The sequence below is a fragment of the Simochromis diagramma genome, unplaced genomic scaffold (genome assembly GCF_900408965.1).
Source record: "Simochromis diagramma unplaced genomic scaffold, fSimDia1.1 OVJJ01000466.1, whole genome shotgun sequence".
NCBI classification, from domain to species: domain Eukaryota; kingdom Metazoa; phylum Chordata; class Actinopteri; order Cichliformes; family Cichlidae; genus Simochromis; species Simochromis diagramma.
In genome coordinates this window covers 792,376-814,444 of record NW_024387287.1, presented here as the reverse complement: position 1 = coordinate 814,444, position 22,069 = coordinate 792,376, and the positions used below count along the sequence as shown (strand labels likewise).

The window sequence follows — 22,069 nt, the reverse complement described above, 5'->3', positions numbered from 1 at the left end:
GGTGCTGGACCTGGGGTGAAACCCTCCATGCATGGTCAGGAGCTTCCTGGTCTTGATATCAGTGGGTTCTATCTCTTCCTTTGGCCAGCTTATTATCCCAGCAGGTTACCTGATCAGGTGTTGATAGCCCGGATCTTGTTCTTACCGTTCAGCTGACGCCTCAGGACTTGCCTGACCCTCTGCAGGTACTTGGTGGTTGCAGCTTTTCTAGCAGCCTCTTCATGGTTCCCATTTGCCTGTGGGATCCCCAGGTACCTGTAGCTGTCCTCTATGTCTGCAATGTTGCCTTCTGGTAGTTCAGTCCCTCAGTTCTGACTACCTTCCCTCTCTTTGTTACCATCCAACTACACTTCTGCATTCCGAACAACATTCCGATGTCCTTGCTGTAGATCCTGGTGGTGTGGATCAGTGACTCTCGTTCACTCTTGGCATACAGCTTGATGTCATCCATGTATCCGTAGTCAGTCTTGTCAATGATCTGAGGGGGTTCGGGCCTATGCAGAACAGCATAATTTGCGCTTTGGCACGGTGCTACTGTTTGCTCTTGGCTGAGTAACTTTGTTGGCATGTTTGTATGTCTCCATTTTGGCCAAAGTTATAATGTTATACCATAACGATGCACACATCCTATCCTGTTTCTCGTTGTGATGCTTCAGCATTAAAGTAATCCAGTGGCTGTTGTCAGTATTGCACTGCTAGTTAGCCAAACGTCATTTCCCAAACAGATACAGTTTAAAAAGGCATTTATGTTGCTATTGTGGTGTAACATGTATGTGTCATTATGGTTTGTTGTTTGTAACACCGTCATCCTAGATCAGCCGAGGCTGATGGCTAACCTCTGAGTCCAATTCTGAGGTTTTTACCTGGTAAAACGTTTTTCATCATGGAGATTTCAAATAAAATCACTAGCAAATAATAAAAACATAATATGTCAGTCTCTTCGATGCTATAATGACGATGTGACACTTTATGCTCTAACAGACCCTACACACTTGAACATGATGATGAGAGGTGATGGTATTTATGAGAGGCTCTTTCCATCTGACCTGAGCTGATTGAATACAATCCTGTCATTTACCTCGAGCCATTAAAAAGCGTCACCCGTAACCAGCAGGGTAATCAAAGCATGGCTTATGTAACAGACTTTTTAATAGGAGAAATACAGACTATTATGATGGATTATTAAAATAAGACTAGAAAAATCCTCGTACTGCATGAAAAATGTAGCCAGACTGCTAATGGCGATGATGTGGCTGTAAGCTCTTGTAGAAGAAGAAATCTGGTGCTATGCATCATGTTTGCTTTAACAGATTATTCTGTTTTACATACATACGGAAAGTGGACAAAAAGAGCATCTTAACCAAATAAATCACTAAATCTGATAGGCTTTCACCATGTAATGACTTGATTCATAAGGGTGGAAAAAAGATGTAAGAACTTCTCCATGAGTGACATTTAATAAATGTTACATTCAAAGATTATTTTAATGTCCTAATTCATGTTAGACCCTGGGTTTCTACATTAAGTGTTGCTGATGTTATCAGGTTATTTTATATTGGAAAATATGTTGAAAAACATATTCTGATTAATTTTAGTGTTTATTAAATGTTGTGTGAAATAACTAGGCAGCTTAGAGCAGATGAAACTGTTTAGTATCATGGTGCAGAAACAATAACTCGTGCTCCTCTCAGGGTGAATCACAGACCATGTGTCATGGCTGAAGAATTTCTAGCAGCCTGAGACGGTGCGTAGCACAATTACGAGCTTTGCTTTTGACAACATAAATAAGGCAAAACAAGGAGGGAGAATCACAGCTGACACTACACGTAGCACTGGCAGTCAGGGAGCGTCTGCAGAGGAGAGGCAGGATTAGTGTGGGCAGGAAGAGTTGGCTAAGGTTACGGCAGCTAGTGACTCTTACGGACTTCTGAGAACCGGGGAAGAATTTCCTGTAGGAGACTTGTGAGGATGACTTGGCAGGAGCCGTGGAGAGCTGGGAGGCAAACCCTGCCCATCAATCCACCTGGTGATGAAAGAAGAGGGAAAAACATCCAGTCTGCCCCGATCCTGACACCAAACTAGTCTCATATTGGTTTCTTGAACACCACAATGAGGTCATCACATCCAAAAGCCAGTGTGGAGTCTATGCCACAGATAAAGCAGCTCTAAAGGCTGAAAGAAAAACTTCAGACACAGAAATATAGATAGAGTATGACAACAAAAACCTAAACCCATTACCAAGGCAGCAACTTTTATTTATCTATTCTACTTATTGCGGTCAGGCAGGAAGTCTCCCCCGTCTTTGTTTCTACCTTCAGATCCATTTATTTTTTTCCCTTCTGTCTGCTCAGCTGCATGTTTTTCTTATTTTTATCAATCTAATCTTTCCAGAGTTAAACATGGCTTCTCTCTCTGTACTCAGTGAGCTGTGAACTGCATCTGGACATACAGCACCAGTTATGATAACTTTACTTACAATACTAGTTGTTGACAGTGTTACAGTATATCAGATAAACACTTTTGTGTTTACATCATTCACTCTCATCTCATTAATGCTGCCGTTCTAACAGGTGTCTTTGTTGGCTCACTTTCATACATGACTATTTTTTTTCCATCTTTCGTCCTTTTCGTATACGTATTATCCTCCTCTGCTGCCCTCCCCTCTTCCACACTCATGTCAGCCACACTCACTTGTCCTGAGGTGTGGAAGGTGGCTGAGATCGTTAGGGGAAATGACTCTTGTGCTGCATTCCAGCTCTGATAATAAAACTGCCACAAGGGGGGACAGCGTGATGACTGCAACACTGCAGTGATTAGAGCGAACACGCTCTCTGTGTGACTCGTTTGCTGCTCCTTTCAGTTGCTCTGTGTCAGTCGGTTGGTTTGTCCTGCCTTGCTTATATAAGCTTTTTAATGATGTCAAAAGAGAAGTATCACTTTCTGAAATATCACAGTAGCTGAAACTTGCATAATTTGACCACTAATACGTCTCACAAAGGCTTTCAAAGAGCAGGTCAATCATTTCATTTCTTCAAGAACAGAGGCAGCAGCCATTTAGCCTGCTTGTATTATATTCATATTTATGTAACATGTAGTTCAGAGTTTAAATGTGTCATTTCAGGTTGTGTTTACCTGTTATAAATACAACTGTGCCTTTCAGATGCACATTAGTTACTAAAGTAGCATGCACACACTAGCAGTGGCGTGTTCATCCAAGACTGCAAAACGAACTTTGTTGAGTGTGATGACAGTTAGTCCCTAAGAACCCACAGTCTGGAATGTCCAGAGTGATGGGTGACCCGTGCTCGCGCACTGGAATTAACCACGCCATCACGCAGTCATCATGTCAAGCTTTGTTCACTGTGGCTTAAAACAGCAGCTTTACCACACATACAACATTTATTAAACAATAGTTATTAATATCAGCTGATGTTTTATCAAAACACTTTCAAATTTACTTCTGCCTACTCCTTTTCAAACAACTGTATGGAATGATTTTATGAAACGTTGGTGAATGTATATGTTTGAAATAAAAAAGAACTGAACTGAACTGAACTGAAATTTGCAGTTAGCTTCAAGTTTCTGTTTGTTAAGTCCAGTTACGCACACACCTCACCAGTGGCTCACAGTTCTCATACATGTCTGCCACCAACCTCACATACTTCTTATCAGAGGTGGCAAAAGTACACGCTTTCTTTACTTAAGTAGAAGTACAGATACCTGTGTTTAAAAAATCTCCAGTAAATGTTGAAGTACTGAAGAAACAGAGAGTGAAAAAGTACCAGCTCTGAAATGTACTCATTATTATTATATTCTATTATATTCTATAGTCTACATATTATTCAAATCTAAATTCTGAGTCCCGTGTGGACTTTTATGTTTTTAAATATGTGTGAATATGCTAAATTATTGCATTGTAAACATTACTGAAATCTGCTCCAGTGCTCTAGATCTCAGAATGGTAGCAAGAGAAGGTCTTGAAAATCTCTACGTGCCTGTATGGGAATATGACCCAGAGCAAGGTGAGATTCCTGATGAACAGTCACAATGTTACACCATGCACACTGTTTCATGGAATATCACTAATCATTTCCCAAATGACTTTAAGTGCACCTATTTATTTTTCTGCCAGGAGAGCCAAGGGCATCTATTACTCATTACACAATAACACGCCCAGTTTCACCAAACTTCACAAAGAGGTAAAGTTTGGGCAAATGCAGAAGCTCCATAAAGATCTGCGAAAGAGAAAAAACAAAACAACAGTGTGAACATTACTATGAAATCATGATAATAAATCATTTTTACAAACTTTAATATCGTGTGCACTTTCCTGAATGCTGTACAGTCCTGCGTTTTACGTCTGCGTCTCTAAACCTGAACTCTAAAAGAGACACAAGCATACTTGATTTTAATTTCTAGTAATGTGATATTTTATTTGTTAAAACTTTGTGATGAAAACATCATGTAAACAGTGTCTGCCTGAGGTAATGCTATCTGGGTTAGTTACATGCGGGCAGTGTCTCAAAGTAGGAAGTGGGAGTGGCTGAAATGGAGACAATGTAAAAATAATCACACAGCTCGAGGAATGATGGAGGCGCCACACAAGTCGAGCAGAACAGTCCTGTTTGCACTGGAGTAAATGAAATACTACATACACAATTCTGTCATCAGGGGCTGTGTCACTGGAGCTCATCACACAATTGTCTGATAATTTTGATACAGCATCAACTGTATCAGCATCAACTAGTCTGTGTGTTACATGTATGCACTCACAGACATACTGTAAATCTGAATATTAGACTTAATGGCGCATGTTTATGATTGAAACAAGGAGAGTTATATACATTTATACAGCGATGACGGTTCCAGGGATTTCAAGGGAGGGTCCGGGGCAGGGGATACACGCTCCTCTTCCTACAGTCCGTGACAAGAAACACACTCGCACTCATCCAGGTTGGGTCCAAGGGAAACAGGCAAAGGTCCAGGAACATCTGTACATGGAGACAGAGGCAGCCTTTGGGGGAGAAGAACCAGGAAACACAAGGAGGTACGCTAGAGACAGCCGGGGCTACACTTACAAAGGTAAGTACAACGATCCAGTGAGGAGCCACGATCCACTGAGGTCTTGACTATTGTCTGGATCAGTCAGCAGTGATGAGCAGCAGGTGAACAGTGCGTGGGTTTGGGGATCAGTAGGAAACTGGGGCCCCGATGCCGCCCTGGTGGAGTAGGTGAAAAACAGCACACCAGAGCAAGCAATGGAGGACCATGAGAGTTAGTGAGTGTGACCAGATTGTTGTGTTGTCTTCTTTTCTTTGTATGTTGTAACCAGTCCATTAGGAACTGTTGGAGTCCTGGAAGCCGGAGGTAATGCCATCAATATCTGTCAGCACGCAATAGGAGGTCAGCAGTAGGGTGTGTGTGTGTGTGTGTGTGTGTGTGTGTGTGTGTGTGTGTGTGTGTGTGTGTGTGTGTGTGGAGGGAGGGGGGGTTTAGAGGTTTAATGACATTGTAAAAAGCTCTTTTTCTCATTTTTGTCAAATCTGTGTCTTACATGCAAATGTAACAGACTCTGAGTGTGTTTTGTTGCCTTGAGGAAACACTAAATGGAAAGAAGGAGCTCTGTGTACCACTGTTATATGGGGCTTTATAAAACACACTTTTGTTTTCTTTCATCTTTTTATATTTTCCACATATGAATGTATTTCCACTGTACGTGTAGTAAGACACTCAAATGCAAATTGTCTTGTTCTTTGGCTATTTCCAGAGCGAGCCGACTGAGCCAGCTTCTGATTTGGTTTCTCCTCCAATGCTACTGGTATAAAACCAGTCTTTGCTACTTCCACCTTCGTAACATTTATAGACTTTGCCCTTTTCCTGCTCTGGTCACCTCTCACTTGGATTACTGTAATGTCATTCTCTCTGGTTTCCCAACAAACTCTGTAATGAGGTCTAAATGGGACACTACAGACCATATTACACTATTCCCATCCAGCTTCACTGGCTCCCAATTCCTCAGATTTTTCAATAAAAGATTCTGCTTTTTACTTTCAAAGTCCTTAATGATTTGGCACCTCCCTATCAGTCAGACCACCTTCAGCCTTACACCTCTTGACATGCTTTATCCTCAGCATCATCCTGAGTGCTCCTGGCTTCAAACCAAACATCATGGCGACACCTTCATCAGTTTGACGATTTTACAAAGTTCAAGTCTTAACTCAGAATCCATCTCCTTTGTTCAGCATGTCAGCTATACCCATCCTGCTTTACGATTGGATTATTTCTGGATTTCAAATCTCTTTTATTAATATTATTATTATGATGCACGATTTTGTGCTTCCTTCAATCTGAAACACCGTGCTTTGAAAATTCAAAAGGTTCAACGGGTCTATCGATTACTTAATAATAAGCTCAAATGGTATGCTAATAATCTTTATAAAAGATTTAATTTAAATATAGCTTATAACAAAGTTCTATCTCTCTACAGGTGAAAAGAAAAAAGATAACAATAATAATGAAATCTGTTAACTGATAGAAATCCAGAGTTAATTAGAGGCCACGATAAAGTTTCCAGCAGCTGCTACAGGGAAGCATTTTAATAACTCAATAAAGTAAATCTACAACACCAATCTATATAAAGGCCTGGTGTAGTTAAATCAGACTGTCAGGGAAATATTTAAACTGCATGTAACACCTGATTTTTTATGTGAACAGTAAGAAAGACCGGTAGTGACAAAAAGTACTTCCTTGCTGTATTTAGGCCATTTGTGTTAAAAATAACATGAACTAATGCTAAATATATGCATTCCCACTCCTGTTGTGTGAAAATAGCCTTATCTGTTCAAAGGTTGCACTAGAGAGGTCACATTTACAACATGTGTATGCTAGTCTTTCCAGAGCCAGAGGGAAGGGGAAGGTATGAGGTGTCAAGTGCATCTGGGATCAGTTTAGGACAGAAATATACAAGGATTGTTCACTGAAGGTTAGAACAGAATTTGCTATAATTTCAGAAAGGTGTGCCTACTGACAATGAATTACAGTTAGTTTTTAGGTTTTTTAAAGCAGACTAACAAAGTGCACGTGTACGGAGCTACCAGGAAGTCAGCAGGAGGCTTCCTTACACATACTGCAAAGACTGCAGCATCTGAGTCCCTCAGAGAAGAGAGGCATAAAGAGGATGTATATTTGATCAAGTTGAAATATTTGAGCTGTCATTTTGTCATCCGATATTGACTCATAAATGAATCCATGAATAGCCACAGTGAGCCAGGTATCACAGCTCGCTAACTGAGGACAGATGGCCTCCACATGCATTTAGATTTTGCATGTTCTTTCTTTTATTGTCATGCTTAACTTATATGCGCATCTTGAAAAAGAAAACATGGTTCATAGTAGGTGGGTTGTTCCTTTGTTTAGGATTGATGCTAATGTGGCATCAATTGCACACCAGGAACAACCCCCGAGACCTGCAGCTCTGAGAATGCTCTGATATTGTTGCCTGCCATCACAATTAGGGGCAGCTGTTTCTCAGGAGGTAGAGCAGCTTGGAAGGTTGGTGGTTCAATCCCCAGCTGTTCCAATCTGCATGTTGAAATGTCCTTGGGCAAGATACCAAATCGTCCATCAGTGTGAGTTTGATGGTTAGAAAGTGCTTGTATTATAAGAGTGTCTGAATGGGAAAATGTGGCTTATAGACCAAGAATAAAGAATAAAGGGTTTTGACCATATAAAGTAAGAACAAGTCCACAGTGTGGCCATTTGTCCTGCTTTCAACACATCAGCTCAGAGCTGACTGACTTGCTTCGTAATATAGAAGGGTACAGGTCCATTGTAATCAAATTTATTTAAATTACCTCGGTGTGTGTGTGTGTGTATATATATATATATATATATATCTCCCAGTTTTGGGTGTTCAGGAAATAGCTAATGATATTTTAAAGCAAAAGTATTAGGTTAAAGTTACCTTGCATCTATAAAAACTGTGACCATTGAAAAAACTTTCACCAGTGTCAAAAATAGGTCAGTTCCTCTTTTGAATTTATTGTACAATAAAAACGTTTTTTGTCGCTCATGCATAAACAGAAATTGTAAAACAGTTTAGATTAGCTTAACCAAATCCTGCTGAGAGTGGCAACACTCTGTTGCTGTACCGTTGTTGGTGCTGTATCCTGCAACTGCAAATCTAAATGGTTCAAGTCTCACTCCAAACTTGTCACTGATGATCATTTGGCAAAGGCCCCTTGATGCCATACTTTAGTGCACTGGGTAACTGTTTAAGATAATGTCTTTAATTAACAGGGTAACTTAATAGTCCCTTCATGCAGAAAACTGTAGCTAAATGTGTAATGTGCTAAAACATCACTATGGTAACACAAGAGAAGACAGGAGAAGTTTAACTTGAAATCTAACCAAAACTTTACAAGATGTTTTCACTTGAAGATTAATCAATAATCATTCATGAGAAGTTGGGGTGTCATATACAATGATGGTGCATAGCATTGCAGCGGATTCTTAGTTTTCAAAGGTATGATGTACAGAAAGATTGACCTCACTGAGATAAGGGAGTTTAACCATAAAATCCCTAGAGCACACCGTGGTACAGCAGCCAGGAGGCAATAGGAAGCTTATGCAATGGAGAGATCAGGAAGTTGGCTTGATAGCCATTCCAAAAGCTAACAGACTGATCCTGTCTCTTTTTCTGGTCCACTCACTGGACAACAAGGTGGACAAGGTTTGGGGTTTTCAGGAAGTTGAAGAACTGTGCTGTACTTTGACTTTTGGGAACCTTGCTAAACAGCAGCAGATTCAACCATCCAGATCGATGGCATGCCACGCTTTCATGTGTATCGAGACCATCTGGCAGGGAAATATCCAGGATGAGGACTCTTTGTGTACATAAACAAAAGTTGGTACAAATCTTGGTTTTGGTAAACAGTCATGGTGTCGAGGTCCTGAGAATATTTGACTGTCAAAGCCGGCCACACTGTCTTGCAAGTTTACAGTGGTGTTTTTCACGATTGTTTACATCTAATAGTAGTTAAAGTAGAAGTACAGACAGGTTTATTGTGAAATGCTCCAGTAAAAGCTCCACTGGGTTTTGTTGTGCTGCTGCTGCTCTGAGGGTTACTGTTCTTCATGGGTCTAAACAACTAAATGAAACATAAATGTTGTTCATTTATGCTGTTTAAGCTGTTGGAGGTGCTGACTGAAATCCCGGACGCCTCTCTCTCACAGGCAACAGTACCTGCCATAATCACCCTCATTTATATCATTATAGGGTCTTGCCCATACAACATACAGCTCCTCGAGGCAGCTGTTATTGTGATTTAGTGCTATATAAGTAACACTTGAAACTGAAATAAATTTATTCTAATTGAATTCCCAAAAATGACTGAATGACTAAAAGATGGTGGCCTCCACCCTCATGGTCACGAAGTGCTTCGAACGGCTGGTTATAGCCCTGATAAAGGACATCGATGTCACTGTGCATCCACACCAGTATACCCACAGGAAAAACCATTCCACAGACGATGCCATATCATCAGTAGTTCCTGCATGTTTCACAAACCTGAAAAGTTCATGCCTGCTCTTTCTTTCTTCAATCTAATTTCTTCCATCAAAATTCACAACATTTACTCCTCTCCCATCATCTTCAGCACGAAGGATGCATGAAGGATGTTGGCAGCAGCCTCTTGATGACCTTACATATACAGCAGCGTCCTGTATTTTTAAAGACGCTCCTCATCCAGGAGATACACCTGTCCCCTCCCATCAGGTAGGAGGCTGTGAAGAATCAGGTGCAAAACTCTGATTTTCAGAGGCTTCAGAGGAAATGTTTACCCAGCTTCTGGAATACTGCCAGGGCATAGTTAATGCTAAAGACTCACAGGAGACATTTACAACCTGTTCCCAACATTTCCCAACATGGAATGTTTGGCACAAGCTGTGAGCCAACCTCTGTAATGAACTGTTTGGTAAATTCTTGAGCTAAAATGCCCAGTGACTGTAAGTCTGGCTGTTACGTTTCCCTGAGGGGTCTAGGCGGGGAGGGGGAAGTAACAAAAAGTGACCGGGTCAGAAAAAGGAGTCAAGGAGGCAAAAGGGTTAAATTAAAGAGTTTTATTAAAGTTTCAATTTATACTAACTAAAAGAGACGGACAAGCCGCTATCACCATTTAAGAAAACAAACAAAACTCAGGCGTTGGTCAATAAAGTAAAACGTAAGCCAAAAAGAAAGAGCAGCTCACTAGCTGAAAACCACCAAAAACACAGCTCACTAGCTGCAAACACAACCACCACTCAGCTCACAAGCTGTAACCACACTACTGGCACTCTGGCCCAGAGCTCACCTTTCCCTGGGCTTAAATCTCCTTAACTACTGACGAGAGTCAGCTGCACAAAAGGGAAAGGTGGCACCTCAGCCAGAAGAGGTAGTGGGACACGCCCACACAGGCACCTTCAGGAGGAGGCCCTGCTAGGGCCGTAACACCCCCTCCCATAAATACAAACCCATGGTTTGTCAAATGATTATGATAACCAAAACAACTAATCAAGTCCGTAACCGTCGCATCAACAAATTGCAGGCTTTCCACCTACCAAACCCCATAGCAACGGTTAGGCATTGCCTGCGGAAGCTGCCAACCCCATCTCAATGGGTTAAAAATACTTACTGAGGGTTGCCGCAGACCCTCAAAACAATGTCTCATGTGATAGCCAGGGCTTTTTTGAGCCATAACATGGGGAGAACACAGCAGGCAGTCAGAAGACCTTACTGCAACAGTTTTCAGACGATTGCTCAGGTCACGGGTACAGGCATGTTTGTTAGTCAGAGGTGCAGGTCTGAGTGGTGGTGTTATACATGATCTGTCCACCTGCAGGTCATTTTGAGGAACTGGGACATTGTCAACCAGCAGCAGCTCAGGGTTAGTTGACCTCTTACACTGACTACATGACACTACTGAGCAATTATGCTCCAAGTGTAGCCTTTTACTAGGCCAGGCAACCTTGTCGGTTTGAGAACCACGACTAACTTTTCTCAAAGAAGGACCTTTTTGCTTTGAGTCGGCTTTCCGTTTGAGTTTCAATTTCAAACAGTTAGCAATGAGGTGTCCAGGTTTATGGCAGAAGAAACAAAGCTTCGTTTTGGGTCTCGATACCACAACTTTTTCAGCCTTGTTAGCTGGCCCACTCTTACCTCGCCAAGATGTACTATGGCACAGAGGGGTATCACATTCTACAGTATTTATTTTATGACTCAGGGTGAACTCATCTGCCAGTGTGGCACCCTGATGTAATGTGGAAACCCTTTGTTCACTTAAATAAAGAGCAATACACTCAAGAACAGAGTTTTTAAAATCCTCCACAAGCATGAGCTCACGTAACAACCCCAAACTGTTAACCTGGCTTGCAGAGCACCACCTACCAAAAAGCTTCGCCTTGTCCCTAGCGAAGTCAAGATAGGACTGACCCTGTGCCAACTCCAAACCTCGAAAATGCTGCCTATAGGCCTCAGGTACAACTTCATAGGCTTGGAGGACGGCACTTTTGATCTTTTCATAAACTAGGCCGTCCTGCCTAGGCAGACCAGAACAAACTTCCTGAGCCTTACCCGTGAATTTACACAGCAACATCACCCCCCACATGTCTTCAGGCCACTGTAATGCAGTTGCAGTTGCAGGCAGAAGAGGTAGTGGGACACGCCCACACAGGCACCTTCAGGAGGAGGCCCTGCTAGGGCCGTAACACTGGCCAACACATCCCCAGAGACAGGGCTACAGCCCCCAGTTAGCTCTCCCCCCCTGGAGAATCTAAAGCAAGAACAGCCACAGTCCCTGTCCCAAGTTAAGCTCGTTGGGTTCTCTGCTAAGCCACCCCAAGCCAGAGATGCGTCTCCTTGGCCATCGCCATTGTAGGCTGCCATCGAAGCCACTTGAGGGTCTCCCTCACCATCATCAGCCGCTGGCCTCCACAGTTACTCCATCTCTGTTGATGCCCACTCAGCGAGCCTCCAGAGTTTCTCCATCTCAGCTATTGACCTCCTGGCAGACCCCGTGAACTATGTTGTCAGCAGTCCCTGCCTCTGAATCAAGCCAGTGTTCAAGCTGACTCCCTGATCTGCGCTGCCTTCTGTTTAGCTCCATGGACCAGGCCCCTGGACTATATTTGTTGTTTTATTTGAGCTCAGAGACTCTTTTTGTTCTGATTTTATTCCCAATGCACCCCCAAACCATCAGAGATGTAACCCTTTGAACTGAGCACTAATAACAAGATGGTCCTCTTTTCTGTGGTCTGGAGCATGCAGCATCCATGTTTTCCAGAAAAATGTTAGAATTGTCTGACCACACAACTCTTTTCTTCTTTGCCTATTTCTATTTTAAATGAGCTTTGCCCCAAAGAAGACAGCAGCATATATAGTACGCATGCATGAACCATCAGTTGCTCCTGCTTTTTTCTCCATACTTTAACTTTTCTTTCTCTTTTACTCTTACTTTACGTTTTCTCTTTTACGTAATTTCCTCAGGGACTAATAAAATATTATGATTCTGATTCAGTGTGTCTGGATCATTCTTCTTCTTTGCATCATACACTATATTATTATTTTTTACAAAGACTTGTGAAACAGTGGGTTACTTTCAGCAGGTCCAAACTTCGCTTCAGGTCCCAAAGTCAAACTAACACTGAGAGTTACAAACTGTCTACAAACTTTCATCTTTAAGAAAATGATCAGTGTGGCTGCTCTACCAGGTGTAACAATTAAGTTTAACATCCAGGCATCCATGAAAACAGAATTTATGAAGTAGCTGTGCAACAATTTAATTCAATTTATCCAATTATGAATTCTCCTACTACTTGATATTCCATAGTCAGCTGTTAGTGGTATTATAACAATGCTGAAGTGAAGTCAGCCTTGAATTGAATATAGATCTGTTGCCAGTTGAACTAATAACTTGATAAATTTTCCCGTAGTGGTTTCTTTTTAGGACTACTTACTTTTCCACTAGTTTGTTCCCTCTCATTCAAATGAGCTAATGTTTTTCATGAGAGTTATATTGTCTCAGTTTAAACATTTGGTATGTTTTCTGTGTTAGACAATGTGAATAAAAGTGAATAAAATACAGGTTCGTGATATGTGCAAATCATTGCATTCTGTTTTATTTACATTTTACACTGTCCCAACAATTTGGGAATTGGGAATGCAGATGTTATTAAAAATGTGTTAGCATAGCTACTGTATATAGTTTATACATATATCAGAATCAGAATACTTTATTGATCCCTAGGGGAAATTATGTTGGTTACAGTGCTCCAGTAATAACAGTAACAAAAACAGACAATTCAAGAAGTTAGAAATAGCACAATATATATACATACATATAAGTCACTTACTGATTAATATCTGAGAAAGAAAGAAAGAAAGAAAGAAAGAAAGAAAGAAAGAAAGAAAGAAAGGATGTAGCTATTGCAGTGTTTACAGTGTGTTAGATGGAGGAGTTGTACAGGGACCTGGCCACAGGCAGGAATGGTTTCCTGTGTGGTAATCTCAGTCTCTTACTGAACGTGTTCCTGTGACTGACCAGCATGTCATGGAGTGGGTGGGAGGTATTATCCACCATTGTCTTTATCTTGGACAACATCCGCCTCTCCGACACCACCTTAAGAGAGTCCAGCTCCATCCCCACAACATTACTGGCCTTGTGGATCAGTTTATTGAGTCTGTTATCATCAGCAACCCTCAATCTACTCCTCCAGCATGCACCAGCATAGAGGATTGCACTGGCCAAGACAGAGAAACTGTAACAGGCCACATGCTGGTTGGCGCATGTGCACTGATATGACAGGAATTTTGGGCTTTTATATTTTTATCCATCCATTGTTAAGTTCTTAGACACGTATTGGCAACATGATAGACAACAGGCATTGACTTCCTCTTCTCTTAAACTAAAACTGACAAATTAAAGTTGTACTAGCTGTTTCTTTCATACTTTTATTGGCCATTTTCTCATTTTAAACATAGATTTTGTTTTTAAATAATTAGATTCATGTTATGGTTATAACTCATTTTAAAGTTTCTTTTTATGTAAAAGTGCAAAGGAGCTAGAGCTTCACTGGCACTTGGTTTTCATATATGCTTGAGAAATGAATGATCACTGTTCTGGTTCCCGCTAAAGACACAAATTGCAAACCTACCTGCCATTAATGTGAGTTATAAGCTTTGATTCATGCCCTATTATCCTGCATTGTCTTATCTAAAGTTGCAGTTCTCTGAGCCATCAAGGTCACACGCTCTCTTCTTAGAAAGTGCACCACAATGAATTTACAATGAATTCTTGTTAGGGTCTTTGTGTTGCAATATAAAACAACTGCTGTTTTGAATCGGTGATACATAAATAAAACTTGAATAGAATTAAATTGACCGTGATGATGTAAAAAGGAAGAAAGGAAAGCACGATGCATAAAAGTCGACACAGCCAAAGTCCTGTTATTTCTACACTCAGTTTCATATGTTGCTGCTTTTCTCACAACTAAGAAATGGCTTTATTACAGAAACATAATTACCCTGTGGGGGGGGGGGGGTTGCAAGTCAAAAATAGACACAAGCTGGTAATATTTGAAACATTCAGTGTCTACCAACAAGTTAACGAGTTAACTGAAGCTGGCTTATTGTTTATGGAAGTGAATTTTGATGGCTATTTTTGGAATGGCTGTGAATGATTAGCAGTAGGTGGAAATGTCTAAGCTGTGGGCTGGAAGAAGGTCAGAAAGAAACTACACAGTCATAAGAAAAGAAAACAGAGAAAAAACAGACGTTTGTCAGCAGTCAGTTTCTTTAATATCTTGGTATACTTTGTGGATTTCTTGATGAACAGAAATAAATACATTTAGTAAGTGCAAAAAATATCGACACACATGCATAATGATCTCCAAATGCAATACAAACAAAGGCATTGTGTCTTAATTAATCCACTTCTTAAACCAAACCTGTATCCTTGATTTGGACTGGGCACTATTGAGGTCTTCCAACACTAATTCAGCTCAATTCAATTCGGTTTTATCTGCATACACTGAATCACAACAAGAGTTCATTCAAGGAGCTTTACATTTTACAGTCATTCAGAGAAAACAATCCCCCTATGGGAAACCAATTTGCAACAGTGGGAAGGAAAAACTCCCTTCTTAACAGGAAGAAACTTCCAGCAGAATCAGGCTCAGGGGCAGCCAGCTGAGGGTGAGGGGAGGGAGACAGTATAAAAGAGAGCCAGAGATTAATAATAACTAATGGTTAAATGCTGAATAGTGTATAAACACATGGTGAATTAAAAAAGATGAGTCATGAAGAAACGTAACACTGACATCTAGTTACAGTACTGCAAAAAAGTTCCTTTGGTTTATATTATGCTATGAAAATAGAAGGCAGATGCAATGACTGATAGAAATATGTGCAATCATATGTGGATTAGTTATACAAGTCAAAAGCAGAGATTGTACAGTTCTAGCAAGCTTGAAAGTCATCTTTATTCTTCAACACAGTCTGACCTCTTTATCCAACATTTCTTTAAATAGCTTTCATGCTGCCCCACACCATGAAAGTGCCCCCACTGTTTTTTACAAATGGCTGTAGACGCTCACTGTTGTACCTCTTTTGTGACCTCGTACATACATTTTGACAACTTGGCTTCCTCACCTTGTAGGACCCGTTGCTACTGATTTTCAGTCCAGTTTATTTTAAATATTGTTTTCAGCAAACATTGTAAAACACTTTCACATTGCAATGTTTCTATGTATGAAACAACTAAAATGAAACAACTTATTACTTCATTCATTCAGCCATGTTTCAATGGGAAAGTAGGCTCATGTGGGGTTGAGGAGCTGCTTAAAGCACACAGCTGAGAGTTGTTTCCAGCAGTGCTTTGGCAATAAGCTAAATGATGACAGGAAGCTCAGAGGATCATCCATGACTGACTGTCTTTCAGTCACATCCTGTATCAGGTGCTGCGTTTCTTACTTACAATACAGCTTTGGACACTGAGAATAGAATAGAATAGAATAGAATAGAATAGAATAGAATAGAATAGAATAGAATAGTCCCAGCCATTGTGCAAAATGAAACTGTGGGTGGTCCACACCAACCCTGCATGGTGTAAAAATATAAGTAGTAGGACAGCACAAACACATCAGAGGACAGACAGCAAAGTGCTTGAAAGTAGTGCAAAGGACTTAGTCTGAGTAGAGTGTGTGTGTGTGTGTGTGTGTGTGTGTGTGTGTGTGTGTGTGTGTGTGTGTGTGTGTGTGTGTGTGTGTGTGATGGGGGGGCAGAGGGCAGCCAATATTTTTTTGGACGGTGTTAATGACCCTCGGTACAGCCTTCCTGTTCTCAGTAATGGCCCCTGTGTACCAAACACCAGCAGCAGGAGAGCATGCTCTCCACAGAGGAGCGGGCGAAGGCCAGCAGCAGCTCCTGGTCCAGGTTATTCTTCCTTAGGTCATGGAGGAAGTGCAGCTGCTGCTGGGCCTTCCTTATCAGGGCACTTGCGTTGTGGTTCCAGCTGAGCTCAGCAGATGTGGGTGGGGGTCACCACTGGGATTCTGATCTGCTACGATGGGTCACTGGAGTCATACAACTTCTTTATCTCAATAAATCGCATTCAGTTCTTTCAAGTGATCTCCTCTTATTTAAATTCTTTCACTAGACCCACAAAGGATTCCTTAACCTAGTTTCAACAGTTCCTTCCTACAGTTTCATAGTTCACATCCATCCATGCTATATGTGCTATATAAATGTAAAATGTAATCTTTAGAAGGAGACATGTGTATTAATATTATTATGGTATGTGCACACATCAGTTAAACATGGGGTAGTTGGTTGCATGCCTGTTGTCCACAAGAGTCCATAGTCTGGGTGAAATACTGTAGAGGCCTTGTGAACGACAGGCTTGTTGACCTGCTTGCTGTCTTTCGCTGGTCAAAGACCACGTCTACCTGTTCTCTTTACATCATGCTAAGTTAGAGGTGTTTATATTTAATCATAAATGTGTAACTGTTGCTTTTTAAGAAAGAAAGAACTACTTAGCCCTGTTTGCTTTGACCTTACAACCAAGTGCTTTTTTTGTTTTATTATTTTTAAAAATTGTATTATTTTTGGTGTCTGTCTGAAATCACAGTGATTTTTGATTAGTATTTATCCAGCAACCTCTAAAATATCCTAAAATGTTGTGTGTTCATGTACCTAACCTGATGTTGACGGTTGTTTCAGTTTTGCTCCAAAAAGCTGCAAGCTTGGATATTTAATCATCAATCAATCAATCAATCAATCAATCAATCTTTATTTATAAAGCACTTTTCATACAGAAAAAATGTAGCACAAAGTGCTTTACATAGTTAAAAGCAGCCCACCCCACCCTCCAACGCACTCCCCACACTCTCAATACACATATATCCCCCCACCCCCACCCACACACACATACACACACGCGCACGCTTAAAGAGTAAAAATTGGGCTGGGCTCGCATGAGCCAAGTGAGGAAACATTATAACAGGGAGCCGTCTGCACCGGGAGCCGGTCACAGACCGCAGCCTCCGGGCTGGGCACACAGCAGGAGGGAGGCCAAGGAGCCCCCCAACCAGGCTGAGAGGACCCCAGAGACCCAGCAGCCACGGTCAATAACAGCCCCGGTGCAGAGAGCGCCCTCCGAGGAAACACTGGAGATATGACGCAATACGATATATACAGGGTAAAATGATAAAATAAATAAGAACAGGATACAATATAAATATAAATATAAATAGAGTAAGAAGATTAAAAAATGAATAAGAATAAAATCAATAAATATTAGGTAAATCCTAAATTAATAATAGAATAACAGGATAGAATAAATAAGCATAAAAAATAAATAAACGCTAAGTAAAAGCTAAAGTAATCATGCACAACATGAAGGTCAAATTTCCTTTCTTATGACTCTATTAGCTTTAGTGTGTGTATAAAGAAACACAAAGAGCTAAGAGATCGAGAAAAGATATTTAACCATGATGTTTCATCATGTTTCTTCATCAAGCATCTGCTAGTAATGAATCATACCCCATTGAGTGGCAGTGCCCAGTGACAGCACGTCATTACTGGGCGGGTCATACAGTCTACGAGTGATTAAACACATGATTGGAACAGCAGCCAGTTTGAACCTTGTCCATACATGTAAGACTAAAAAAATCTGAAAAGGAAAATGAGAATAAAATTCATTGTAGAAGCTGCCCGTCAACTTAGAATACATATAGTGAACACTGAAAAACACTAAAAAACATTGCTTCCATTAACGTCTGTACAAGTACAAGTGCAATAAAATGTCCACTGAAAGAAGAGTTGTACGAGCTGAACAATGACATAAAACATATTGTCAGTTTTGTACAGTAGCTTAGCCATTTGACTGATATTAACCTGACTGAGCTTCCGCTGCTGAAAATGGGCCAAGAGGCAGAAAAACCCTCCAATAATCAACAACTAAAGAAAGAACTAAAAATGGCAGGACAAAGTTTCTCAGCACAGCATTAAAAAATTGCATTTTATCTTTTATCATGTAACTATTGCATATAAGCCCCAAAATTAAAGCACAGTGGTTCATACAATATGTTTGTTTAGTTTCTTAAATGCTGAGAAACAGAGGCTCTAAATGCCTGTCTTCTGTCTGACAGCATCACATCTGGCACATGTAGTATCTTTCTCTGTGTAACAAATTAGAAAAGTGCAGATTTCTTCCATAAAAACCATGTGAATTGTTCACTGCTGCCTGCGCCAATTTCATATGATAGCCCTCCAGCTGAGAACCTGGTGAAATGTCAATTAGCCTCCATCCACCTCCACACGGTGTGCTCAGCTTCATAGGGTCCAGGGCTAATCGCTCATCATTTACCCCTGGTACATGTCTGCAGGGAGATGAGCTAGGGGCAGCGGTATGTGCACATGTGGCTCATCACTTCAGAACACATTAGTTTGACTGGGCTTCGCCAAACCTTAACCAAACTTTATTCTAATCTGGAGTTGAGGAACAGTTACTCGATTTTTATCTTGCATTTAAAAGTGCTTTAATACAAGTATTTTTCATACACCACCTTAATTACCTAATACAGTTAAATGTCATTTACATCACTTCAAAAATGCAAAATGTTCAACAAAACATTTCGACTTGATAACCCACAATCAGGTCTGAGGGATTAGCACTGGTCTGGTACTAAAAAAACTCCAACAAACAAAACCTGACATTTTGAGTTATTATGTTGAAAATTTAAAATAATAAACCAGTACTTGTACCTGTGCTGTAAACATACTAACATCTATATTTGTGCCAATTCTATGTTTGGAATTCAGGCAGGTCTCGCGATATAATTACGACTATGGCTCAGAAATAAAAATAAATGAGCTCAATTACTTGAAGAGTCACTAATATGGTATTTCCAAACCAACTACTCACCATGTACTGTACTTACAGGGCTGATAAAGTTAAGAAGTGATTATAAGGGTCAGCTATCCAAATGCCAACTTCCAAAATCCTTTCTCATTTGTTCTTGAGTAATTACACATTTATAACAAAGTGTGTTGATGCGTATTGTCACAAAGTTATGGCAGTGAAAGCCAAACAGATGCGATGTTCCATGTCGTGAGTAATTCAACTCTAAAATGAAGCTCTGACACTGAGCAGCAGAGAGAGCTTCAGAGGAGTGTGAACGCCAAGGTTAGACTCTACTCCCACGTGTGAGAACATTAGTCACACCTCGTTAATTTCCCCAGCACTGATGACGGAATCAGGTCGCGTATAAAAGCTGCACCTGTCCACCGTTGGACAGCCAGTGGAGCAGAGACAGACTGAGTGCGCCTGCGTCAGCTGGTCCTCACAGAAAAGAGCAAGAAAAACAAAAGAAAATGAGTTTGACTGTCTCTGTTTGCGGCGTGTCTCTGCTGTTACTGCTTCATTTCGTAGGAGCTAAACCCGTTTCTGACCTTCAGGTGAGTTTACCTGAGCTGTCAGCTGGTGTAAATGTCTCCTTTTATAATGATGAGTTATTTATTGCTGAATCTTTGCGGATTAGTTTCTTAGCACTGTGCAGAAATGGCAACTTTATTCTAAAAGCATCTTTATTTCATTTCTCCTCAGAGTTTCAAGCAGCTTTTAGAAGAGGAGATCAACGCCTCACCGTTACTCCCCGCAGACGAGACTGAGGTGGAGGGGAAAGACCTGCACACGGGCAAGTCGGTGTTCGGAGCGCCAGAGGAACAGCCATGGGACTCCTCTGACCCCAGTAACTCCGCACTGGTGGCTAAACAGAACCTCCTGTCCCGCATCTTCAAAGATCTCGTGAGGACCTCCAAGCGCTCGTGGAGCCGGTATAAGAAGGGTGGGATGAGGAGCTGTTTCGGGGTCCGATTAGAGAGGATCGGTTCCTTCAGTGGGCTGGGATGCTAAAGGTAAGAAGCAGAAAACTTTCCGTTTAACGCTATTTGGAATAGTTGCAAGACAGAAAAAAAGACAAACATAGTTTCAATGTCTTTCTTTTCATTCTGAGTAACAGAAACAATTTGCGCCACTAAATGTTACATTTTATGAATAAATGCAGTTAAAATATTGTCTTGATGCAGAGGTATTTTGCGTTCATGTATAACTTGATATGATTTGTTAATATGAATATAAATCGATGATAGAAGCAGTATTATGGTCCCTATGTGGAAGATTTAAGTCACATCCTATTTTATTTATTTATTTTTAATAAATATCATTATACATATAATTAATCAGATCAGATTTCGTATGTCATTGTGTGAGAACAGCTGGGCAGTTCTAGCAGGTGAGGGTGGCTCTTCACTGGGACTAATAATGTGTTGTTCTGTCAGCAGGCGGGGACCTTCAGCGCATCAGTGTGAAACGCAACCAAGAGCCGAGCTCCTCTCACACCACAAGGTTTTGACTGACACTTTAAAGGGCGGTTGATTCAGACTCTGCTGTACATGGTTCATATTCAAAACTGTGTTTTCCTTTTTCAAATGTGAGCTGTTAAATTATTATAAATGTATTTATTATTTATTTTTTGCTGTTGTATAAGAGTTGCCTTGTAATAGAATGTACTGCAGTAAAACAGGTATTTTGCATAATTGCTGAGTGTTGCATTCAATTCTTTCCTGACACAATTTAAAGCAGCTCCAGACTTTCCCAGGAAATATTTTAATGAGATATATACACGTGAAATAAAGGTGTCTGTGATATGGGGAGCCGGTACCTGAAGGATTTGTTTGGTTTGTTTCATTTGATCATGTGATCACCTGATAGGAAACAACATCACTTCTGCTGATTTTATTGCTTCCATTTGGAGCAATATAGACGTTTTTTTTAAAAAAAATGCCTATATTTCTTAAAATATAATGAATATATTTTTTTAAATTTCCATGAATGCACTCTGACTCTCACCCCATGATAGCTGAGCTAGGAGCCATCCCACCCTGAACTGGTTAGCAGGAGATGGGTGGATGAAAATAAAAAGCTGCTGGGTTAGGCTTCACAAGCAGTCCATAGTCAAAGCTCTCATATTTGAGTATTTGAGGTACAAGATATAAATCACAGCTTTCAGAGACACGGCATATGAAACATTGGTTCCACATGTTCTTGATTGTATATGCCAGTAGACCAAAATGAAAAAACAAGCAAACAATTAATGTTAAAAATGACAAAATGAATCAAACTGAATTTCACCAAATTTCTACAACTTTGTTGTAATTTCTCAACCAGTCTCAGAACAAAAAAGAAACCAATAAAAATTCTCAAATGATGAGCAAAAGTACAAAAATGAAGTATTTTTTAAAATATACTTTTTGGCTTTATTAGACAGAAACAGTGAAGGCTGACAGGAAAGTGAAGGAGAGAATGGAAGACATGCGGCAAAGGACCGCAGGTCCAAACCCGGGCCGCCTGCTCTCAGCCATGCTGCATATGGTCATCTGCTCATCCAACTGAGCTAAACTGGTGTAGACGCTTTTTTTTTATTATGTCAGTGACTACTTCACAGATAAATGTGCTCTGTCACTGCACTGTTTCTG

At 40.6% G+C, this 22,069-nt stretch overlaps 1 protein-coding gene across 2 annotated transcripts; it reads left to right on the top strand.

Annotated features, from left to right (window-relative positions):
• The first annotated feature begins 19,736 nt into the window (after window positions 1-19,736).
• nppal (natriuretic peptide A-like) lies at window positions 19,737-21,132 on the top strand. 2 transcript variants are annotated; one of them, XM_040003781.1, is made up of 3 exons: window positions 19,737-19,990; window positions 20,139-20,449; window positions 20,873-21,132. In XM_040003781.1, exons 1-2 carry the CDS (start codon window positions 19,907-19,909, stop codon window positions 20,445-20,447), a joined length of 393 nt encoding a protein of 130 aa, XP_039859715.1. In that variant the 5' UTR covers window positions 19,737-19,906; the 3' UTR covers window positions 20,448-20,449; window positions 20,873-21,132. The 2 variants fall into 2 exon arrangements, with proteins under 2 accessions (XP_039859715.1, XP_039859714.1); XM_040003780.1 differs by having other exon boundaries at window positions 19,742-19,990; window positions 20,876-21,132.
• Window positions 21,133-22,069: the final 937 nt, after the last annotated feature.

Coding starts and splice junctions, on each gene's coding strand:
- nppal (XM_040003781.1), top strand. CDS start 19,907: ATGAGTTTGACTGTCTCTGTTTGCGGCGTGTCTCTGCTGTTACTGCTT. Junction 19,991..20,138: donor AACCCGTTTCTGACCTTCAG/GTGAGTTTACCT, acceptor ATTTCTCCTCAG/AGTTTCAAGCAGCTTTTAGA.